The sequence below is a fragment of the Aspergillus luchuensis genome, chromosome 6 (genome assembly GCF_016861625.1).
Source record: "Aspergillus luchuensis IFO 4308 DNA, chromosome 6, nearly complete sequence".
In the NCBI taxonomy this organism is placed as follows: Eukaryota; Fungi; Ascomycota; class Eurotiomycetes; order Eurotiales; family Aspergillaceae; genus Aspergillus; species Aspergillus luchuensis.
This window is the reverse complement of record NC_054854.1, coordinates 1480242-1489585: the sequence shown is the minus strand read 5'-3', so window position 1 is coordinate 1489585 and position 9344 is coordinate 1480242. Positions and strand designations below refer to the sequence as shown.

The window sequence follows — 9344 nt, the reverse complement described above, 5'->3', positions numbered from 1 at the left end:
GGAGATGGACGAAACCGAACTTGATGTCGGAGGTATCATGATGCCTCGTGACAAGTGTACTATATGGCTCTTGTGCATGATTAATTAATACGATGGTTCACTACCTATAATTCCAAAGTAGTACTCTGGGCACCTTAATTCGTAATAGGTAACTTTTATATACGTATTGCCATACATGTATCCCTGCATAAGCACTGATCTCTGTAATATTCGTAAGGTAATTATGATATAATGTTTATACTCCATATTTCCATCTAAACCGCATAAGAAGTCATATAATACTGCACAAACCCCAGTCAGCCGACACCCTACAACAATTCAATAAGAAATTAAAGTAACTCACCGTCAGACACGAATCCTGCTCATTCCAACTCCCCGGCAAAAAGACATACAGCACCAGAGCTGTCTCGTTAATGAACGCTATCCCCATTCATTGATTAGCCCCATATTCCCACCGAAGTAAATGCGAAAAGGGGGGAAAGGAAAGGCATAGGAAAGGGAATCCTTACAAGCCACAACCCTCGGATTCAACCTCCCCACACTCAAAATCCGACTCCAATCCTTTCCATCAATCCTCACCTTAGCCCACCCAGCCTCATCATCCGCCGGCACCTCCCTCATCCGCTCACTCGGCAACTGACCCAACTCCCTCCCCTCGTCCAACTGCCCGGGATCCAAGCTCGGATTCAACAGATCCGTCCAGACACTCGATATCCGGAACGCGTCCGTCCCGACAGCTACTTTGAGCGAGCCGTGCATGTTAGCGGAGAGTTCTAGCTTCGGTGATGATAGTGATGGTGCTGTTGTTGTTGAAGTGGCCCCTCCTGCTGTTGATGTTTTATTGGAAGAATTCGTGGTAGCTAACTTCGTAAACCGCTCCGAGATACTCTTTAGCTGGATCAAGCTCGGCAGGAGGATATTTACATCTGGGTCTCGACATCGTGGCTGGTGGAGTCCTTCGACGGCGGATTCGTGGAGTACCTTGATGGGGATTTCTTGGGTGATTACGGTTTCGCGTTCTCGGGGCCCGGTGCCGGAGGGTCTAGCAGTAGTGGTGGTGGCGCTGTTGTCGATGGTGGATGAGGAGTGATCTGTTGCTGCTGCTGCTGCTGTTGTTTCTGGGATGTCGAGGGCATTGGATGTTGTTGTCCATGATGTAGCGCGAATCGTTAGTGCTAGGAGAGGTACGTTGCCCTTTTTGGTCAGTCGCAGGTTAGATAGTTTGGCGGATACGGCGGAGCGTAGGGCGCGGTGGAGAGCGCCGATGGGGACTTCGAGGTTGATTGCTCCGGTGTTGGATTCACAGATGTAGGATTCTTCTTCGAAGATGGTGTCCTGACGATTCGTTAGTTTACGTTTTGAAAGAGTGGGAAGTTGAAGAGGGGAGGACGTACGATCGGGAGTTGAGCCCATACTTGTGTGCCTTGGTCGGGGATGATGGTGAAGCGGATGAAGTCTTTCTCAAGACGCATCCAACATACCTTTCCCAGGGAAGAGAGAGAGGCGGTTAATTCTGGGGAGAGGAGGGGAATGTGGAGTTAGTATGGGGGGTTGCTTGGATTGTATGGGATGCGGTTGATGAGACACGGTTGGTTTGATTTGGCTGGGGGCGCTTAGGGGAAAGGGATAGGCGATGGGAAGATCACTTACTGGAGAAGATAGACGCGTTGGCTATTTGGGTTCGAAAACGCATCTTGATTTCAGGGAATTACTTGCATGGATAGAGATGTGATGCTACGCTAGTCCACCGGTTTGAAGCCGGAGACGGGTCGAGACTCGAGCAGAGGTGCCTTATCGATGATAAGTTCGGGGATCGGCCGCGCCGGTGGGGATTTCCCGCTAACCCGCGAACCAAACTTCGCGCGGAAAAGGGGATCGCCATTGCGGCGGGAATAAACAGACTACCTACTCGGTACGCCGATGATTGAGATTCAGCTATGTAAAATGAATTTCCATGATTGAGATCACATATTGAGAGTCATATGGGTGATATCGCGGAAGATTGATTGCTATCAGCATGTTCAATTGGTATCACCGAGGCATACAATGGATTCCTAAGCATCGTGGTCTGTATACTAGCCACGAACAGCACAAGCACAATAACAACTGCATAGAAGATTCCATGTTATTTCGATGAAACATCAAGCAAACTCAGTCTATCTACGGGCTGTGAGCAAGTAATCTCTCACGGACATATCTCCGCATACTTCGGGGTGGCGCTCAGCGCCTCATCGACTCCATCTCGGACTGAGACTGAGCTTCCAGTGGACCAACCTTGTTATTTTTGGCTTCATAATCATAGAGTGTCTATGGCCTAGACTTGATCCGTGTGCCTAGGACTTGCAAGGTACCATCTTCTCCTACTCCTCCTTGCGGTTGTCGAGTTAGTGGGATGGCCCCTGAAGTAGTAACAGTCGTATCCATGGTTCTATGGGGATGTCTCCCACGTGGTTCGTAGCATTCCTCGATTGCTTCATCTTCCTTACATGTCTCATCCTTACTGACACAATAGTGGACTACTGTATGGTAAGGTTCTTTCATCTCAAGGGATCACGAACGGATGTCCGTCCCTTGCCGCCTTTTGGGGAGGGTAGTCCAGGCACCAAAGGATCTCCCTCCAACGATGAGTTAGTATCCCTGTTAATGGGGTTGTGTTTTGGGTTCGACTACGATGTCTGCTCACTGAGGGGCTCTGTTATTTGTCGCAGGACCGACCTATGTATAGTATCCTGTTTATGCCTTTCTTTCGGATCCTTGCCTGATCCTTGAGGAGTGTCGAGGCTCACGAAGGGAAAGGTTGCCTTGTCGCCTGGTAGCTATCTGTTCTACCACGACAACAACCGGCTGAGTCGCAATGTAGCAAAGTACACGTCAATGAACGAGTAGAAGTGGCGGGACCAAACACGATGAACCTCGGATATAGAGAAACGAAGAAGGTAAGACCACTTCAACGGCTGCAAGACACAGTGGGTAGTGTGTTAGGTAGGGTACGTGGGTAGGCGGATGTGCACGGAAGGGAGACACAGACACAGTCAGACCCCAAAGGCAGTTCACAAATTCCAATAACTAGCCAGATACGATATGCAAGGGAGGGTCGATCACTGATCTGCTATCCGTATGATAAACTCTGCGCTCGAGCAATCAGAAGCAAGAACAAAAAGAGATTATTGACAAGCGGTCGAAGTCAATTTGCTTTTACTTTCATCGTGCACGACCACTTGGGGCCGCACTCCCATGGACTGTCAATTCAATTGATTGTCCACGGATTAAAACAGAGGCACGGCCATTTATTCTGATGACCGTACACAGAACAAGAGTCAGACAGCGGATCTTTACGGGGGAAGGAGGACCCGCATCAACTCCGAGGGGGAATGTGTCTGTTCTTTTGCTGCTGCATGGGACTGGATCCTCGTGTGTGAGACATTAAGGAGGGGGTGGGAGATTTTCCCTTCTGTAAGTACGATGTCGCACAGGAAAATGTGCATTTTGAAATGCTGGCATCCTCCTAGAATGGATGGATACATGAGATCCCAACTATGCTGCATCGATCGAGATTTCTTTGAATATTCTCTGCTTTCGCTTTGTGAGGGGAGGGGGATGGATGATTACTTCCGGTTGGTCTGAGGAAAAAAACAAGGCGCGAATAAGAAGGGGAGAATAGGGAAGGGAAGTAGTACAGTTGGCAGATGGTGAGGCTAATTAGTCGCCAATCTCACAGGGCCAGCACAGTAATAGTAATAATACTGCTAACTTATTAATGTAATAATTATAAAAATTATAATAATCATAAAAATAACCATCATAATAATAATGAAGAGAAAAAGAATAAAAATAAAAATAAAATGACAGACATCTTAACGGAGAATCCACAGCTCAGTAATTGGTGTTTGTTAGTTAGTTAGTTAGCTAACAGTGTATACTTAGTAACTTGGTCTGGTCTTAAATTCCCCCCTTAATCGATTGGCGGCGGCTCCACCCTTTTTTCTGGCATCGCCAAACCCGCGCGTCTCCGTCCACGCCATCACCAACTCACCTCTGCATATTCCCCCCCCGTCTTCGAATCATCGTCGCCATTTCTGGTCTCGTCACTCTTTTTCCATCCATCTGGGCCCAAACCTGAGCTGGTCTCTCCGATCATCCTAATCATCCCACCCTCGTTCTTTTTATCTATCTATCAGGCTCTTCCTGCAGCCACCCAACTTTCCCTCGCCCTGGGCTCCCCTCAGCCGTTTTGAGGCCCTGCAGTGTGATCTATCATCATCCGCCGAAACTCTGCTCCTCCAGAGTTCTTATTCCCTCACTTTTCTTTTTCTCGCCCTAGTTCCTTTTCTTCATTCTTTTGTCAGACCTTTTCCCCCGGTGTCCTGTCTGCTCACGGTGCTCCGACATATACCTCCTACCTACTGATTCATTCACTGCACCTCCGCAACTTTCCCATCCGGTGATCGCGATTGTACCAGCTCATCCCCAATCTCACCCCGACCTTCTGGCTGTCACCTTTATATAGCTTTGGCGGGATCGCGTCAGCATGCTCGCTCTTCAGCTACACCCACTCTCTTTTACACTTGATACTACAGCTCGACCTCCATCACCGAGAACCCGTTATTGATTATTTCGCGACTGACCTGACCCGCTTGTCTGGGAGCCCTCGTCCTCCCGGAGCTTGCCGTTCTATCCCGACATGGCCAGCAGTCGCGTCAACCCCCTTCACCCACCCACTCGTCCGCCCACCACCGCGCGGTCCCAATCACCGGGCCGGCCGGCGGTGCTGGACTATCAGAATCTCGATCCTTTGCTTGGCAACCTGTCTCCCGAATCAACCCTCCAGGCGCTGTCCGCAACCGACGCCGTGCCCCGGAACGAACAGGCCGCCCACGATATCCTCTCTAAAAGTATCTCGCAGGTTTCCCCAGCGGAGCGCGCCCTCGGTATCCGCGCAGCCATTGCAGCCCAGAAGCTCAACCTATGGTACAAAGAAGTCCAGTCTTGGGAATGGCCGAAACGGAGTGACATTCAACTAGGCAAGGGCTTCGTCCCCCCTCCAGGCGCTGCCACGGAGGAGTACTGCGGGAGCCTTCCTAAAGCCGTAGTAGATCAGCATGAAAAGCGGATTGAGGAGATCCGGGATGGTATGGATGTCTTGGATGTGGATGAGCTTAAAGAGCACGTCCTCAATGCCCACATTCCAGCCCGGTCTCGGCCTTCATCGGCCAATAGCACCTTATCGGTGCCTCCACCACTCAGCTATGTTCAACTCAGTGACTTCACGGCCGTCATCACCGCAACCATTCTCCGCGCTCTCCCGCTTCTCTCGCGCTTGAACAGTCTCTTGTCTACTTGGGACGTCCGATTGTTGGTTCTGCGCCAGGTACCCGAACTGCTCCGGCGACTGCGTCTGGCGCGCTCGGAATTGGATTCTGCCTTGGACTTGATCAAGTCGCCCACTCTTCCTGACGAAGATGGCCCCTTGTACTCTCGCATTAACTATCATGCCAAAAGGGCTACCTTGGAACTGACTGTTGTGTCTGCTGGTCGACAATTGGACCGCGTACTCGATGCGCTGGAAGGACGTGAGGACTCACTTCCCGAGAGCTGGATTGATGAATTAGAGGCTATCGAGTCAGAATTCGGAACATGGGTCATGGAAGCCGAACGACGTACTGTCGAGAACGAATGGCGCCGGTCGATTGTCACCGCTGAAAAAAATGCCCAATACAATGCACCAGAGACAGCGCCGACACAAGCACCACCCGAGATTAGAGAACCTGAAAAGCTGGCCCTCAATACGTCTGCGCCCGTGTCACAGGCTGGCCATCTCTTTCCAATGGAGACTATTGCCGAGGAAGAAGTTAGCAGTCCTGTCGAGCCGTCACCCTCGAATGACGCCCAGCATGATAAGGAAATAATGGCATCGGAACCGGCCGTCATGTCTGCTACTCATAATGTGGTCGAGGACCTGGCATCTCCCGGTACATCCGATGCGACGGACTCTTCGATCAAGCCTGTTCAGAGCACTGTATCCATTACCTCTCCACAGGAACCCTTGGCATCTAGCTCCACCGTCAACACCCTTGCTCCCTCTCCCGGTGATCTAAAAGAGATCGATGCCCTGACGGATAATACCCAGGCGCTTCAGCCAGTCATTTCGGAGGTTACCCAGCCTCTGGAGGGACCGGAGACGAGCATTGAGACGAACGCATGCAATGACTCGCCTCCTGATCATCCCGATTCCAAGCATCTTTTCTTGCCGCCTGTTCCTCAACAGGCGATCACTTCTGTGCCATCTGTCAGCTTGTGCGAAACCTGTCCGAGCCCACTTGAAGACGTGACACCCCGGGCTTCTTTAGATATTCAGGCTCGCGAGGCAGTCTCAACCGGCCCTACCAAGAAGGCTGCAGATGCGCCTGCATTGTTGGAGAAGGAAGGGTACGCCGATGTTATGCCGGCGTTGGGGTCTGACGTACTCCGTCATACTTCGCCCGAAGTGAAATTGCAGACCCCTGCCAGCCCTGGTACACCATCATCGGATGCCGGTAGTGTGATCGTACGTCGACGAACCAGTCCAGTCCAATCGCCTCTCAGCCAACAGGAAAAGCTTTCCACGGATAAGGAAGCAGTACCGATCGATGCTCACAGCCCTAGTCCCGGGTTTGAAAGCCGCGAGCAACGGCAGCTTATTCCTGTTGAGAGTGAAGTTGCTAGTCCAGTCAGTGTAGCGGCCCAAACCAATTCCGTTGATAGTCCTGCTGCACAGTCAGGAAGCCGGAAAGACTCTTGTCAATTGGTGCCTGCGAATTCTGTCCTTGGGTCTCCTGTCCGCTCGGCAACCTACAAAAATAAGGAGCAGCCCACAAGTCACTCTGCAAACAATGTGCATGAAGAGTCCCGTGGTGGCAATACGCCCAAAAAGCCTCTGGAGAGTCCTATCAAACTATCAAAGTCTCGACCAGGACGCTTATCCTCTGAAAAGGAGAAAAAGAAATCTCGAGGCCGGCGCACGTCTACTGATTCGTCTTGTTCGGATTATCCATCACTTGTCTCCAGCCCTGAGATGCGGGAGCCCCGTACATCCTCCTCCAATGGAACGCCTCTGCTGCTCGAGACACCTCCGCCATTCCAGGATGGCTACCAGTCATCCGACCCCGTACCACCTGGGAGCGATCACACGTTGCGAGAAGATCGTTTACTCCGTCTGGATAACCAGAAGCCATCCCCACGTGCCAATTTCGCGCATAATCGAAACCTCAGTCTTCCATTGCAGCGTTTTATCAACGAAAGGTTGGAGATGAATTACGATGACGAAAGCGGCAGTGACCTGGATGGCGTCGCTTCCAACAGGAAGTCCACGGACGCGTATGCGGATTTACGGCTGGGCCAGAAAAAGGCACTGTTGCCTGCACACATCAGCAAATTCACCATTCCCTCCAATAGCGCTCAGCGCTCAGCAACCCAGCCTTTGGATTCTCCGAGTCAAGGCAGCCCGAGACCGGCCACCAATGGCACCACCGCCAAAGTTCTATCCAAGGCCTGGGAGCACAAGAAGGGCTCCGTTCCGAAGAATGCAAACCGTAGTGGTCTGCAACCGGAACCGCCTGTACACTCAAGCACGAACCGCTTGAGGAGACAGTTGACTTCGCATCCTAGTCTCGAGAGCATTGGGGCGTATAGATCCAACGCCCGGTCTGGCGATGACACGTCTTCAGTTACAGCTATTTCCAGGGGTGGATCTCGACCATCAACTCCAGGCTCGCAGCTGAGAAGAACCAAAGATCATCTCGACGAGAAAATCAGTTCTATCTTGTCGACCCTTCCTGCTCGGATCCATCTGATGTCAGCTGATGGTCAGGACTTTGATGCGGGCTCTGCGGTGACGTCAATCCCCTTGAAGGCTAGGGAACGATTCCGTTCCATATCGCCCCAGGGAACGCCGTCCCGGAGCAGCACGCCCACGCCATCCTTGACCCTGACAGCTGCGCCCTCGCGCAGGAGGTATTCTCATGCACACGCCCCAGAGGAGAGCTCCGTGAAGCTCTACCACCTGCATCGAGGTGGAAAGTCTGCCCCGACCAAACTTTTTGTTCGGTCAGTGGGAGAAAAAGGAGAACGCGTTATGGTCCGAGTTGGCGGTGGGTGGGCAGACCTGGCTGAATACCTGAGGGAGTATGCCATCCACCATGGACGCCGGCATGTTTCAGATACCCCTCGTGTCGAAGTCCAGGGTCTGTCCACGCGTACCTCTCCCACGTACTCCGTCAGTGGGCGCCGCACTCCCTCCCGACCGCGGTCTGTCATTGGCAATCGGCCGTCTTCTTCATTAGCGGTGCGCAAGACCAGACGTACTTCGAATGTGTCGGATGTAACCGAGTTCCGGGCGGCGCAGGCAGCTGGCGACTCACTCACTGCCTCGTACTCGCCTATGTCGACAGTCTCATCTCGCAGAAGACTATCAGCCTCATCCAATGCCTCAATGGGCGCTGCCTCTTCAGCCAGTGAATTCCGTCACGGATCATACTCTCCTTCGACCACTGCTGCAGGTAGCAACTCTCACTCCATCCCACTCGGCCTTGCAGGGCCGAAGCCGCGGTCGAGAAATGTCTCGATCAGCCCGGAGAGTGAGGCGTGGGTTGAAGATGTTCTTGGCCAAGCTCGGAGGAGCTCGTCCCTCAGGCCATACAACTATGGCCTGGCAACCCAGGACCCGGAGCCTGCTTCAACCAAGGCTCCAGCCATCCCCAAGTCGCGAAGTATCAGCGATCTGGGAATGGCGGGTGCTAGCAGACGCGTGGCACTACGCGGACTTGCGAAACGATAAACCTACTCACACCTCTACCCTAATCTTAATCCTTCCAAACGCTCACCCATCCACACTCTTTCTCCCACACGCTCCGCCCCTCCTCTCACCTGCATTGTCTATTAGTACTGGCGTTTTGCCGTTTTCCTGGGTTTCTTGGTTTGGGCACACGGGGTACTAAAAGTGTTAGACAGCTGCATGCATTGTCCGTTTCCTTCCTCTTTTTCGGTTGCATTATCGGGCGAATGTTTCACTTTCTTTTCTTTCCCTTCAACCTTCCAAGGCATGTCTTGTGTCTTGGCTATCTATCTTCATCTTTTTCCCACCATTGCATGCATCAGCGGGTTTCATTCTTGTTTTATCATATCTTTTTCTTCCTCTTTTTTCTCCACCCATTCCTCCCAATTATTATGGGAGATGATTTTTTTTTTTTTTTCAACTTCCGGTCCTGGTTGACCGCATTTTCTATTCTACTTTCGTCTGACTCCTGTCTGGCTGTCTGTCTGTTGTTCATGTTTTACTTCTTATTATATTTAGCCCTTGATTTGTATGT

At 51.7% G+C, this 9344-nt stretch overlaps 2 protein-coding genes across 2 annotated transcripts; one reads left to right on the top strand and one right to left on the bottom strand.

Moving 5' to 3' along the window:
- Nucleotides 1-254: 254 nt before the first annotated feature.
- Nucleotides 255-1693, bottom strand: AKAW2_60541S (checkpoint protein HUS1 family protein; the record flags this gene model as incomplete). Its single annotated transcript, XM_041692678.1, has 5 exons — nucleotides 255-281; nucleotides 344-420; nucleotides 510-1335; nucleotides 1395-1513; nucleotides 1651-1693. The coding sequence occupies 5 exons, from the start codon at nucleotides 1691-1693 to the stop codon at nucleotides 255-257; spliced, it is 1092 nt and encodes a 363-aa protein (XP_041546039.1).
- A 2988-nt stretch (nucleotides 1694-4681) lies between these two features.
- AKAW2_60540A (GAS2 domain protein) lies at nucleotides 4682-8812 on the top strand (the record flags this gene model as incomplete). Its single annotated transcript, XM_041692677.1, has 1 exon — nucleotides 4682-8812. One exon carries the CDS (start codon nucleotides 4682-4684, stop codon nucleotides 8810-8812), a length of 4131 nt encoding a protein of 1376 aa, XP_041546038.1.
- Nucleotides 8813-9344: the final 532 nt, after the last annotated feature.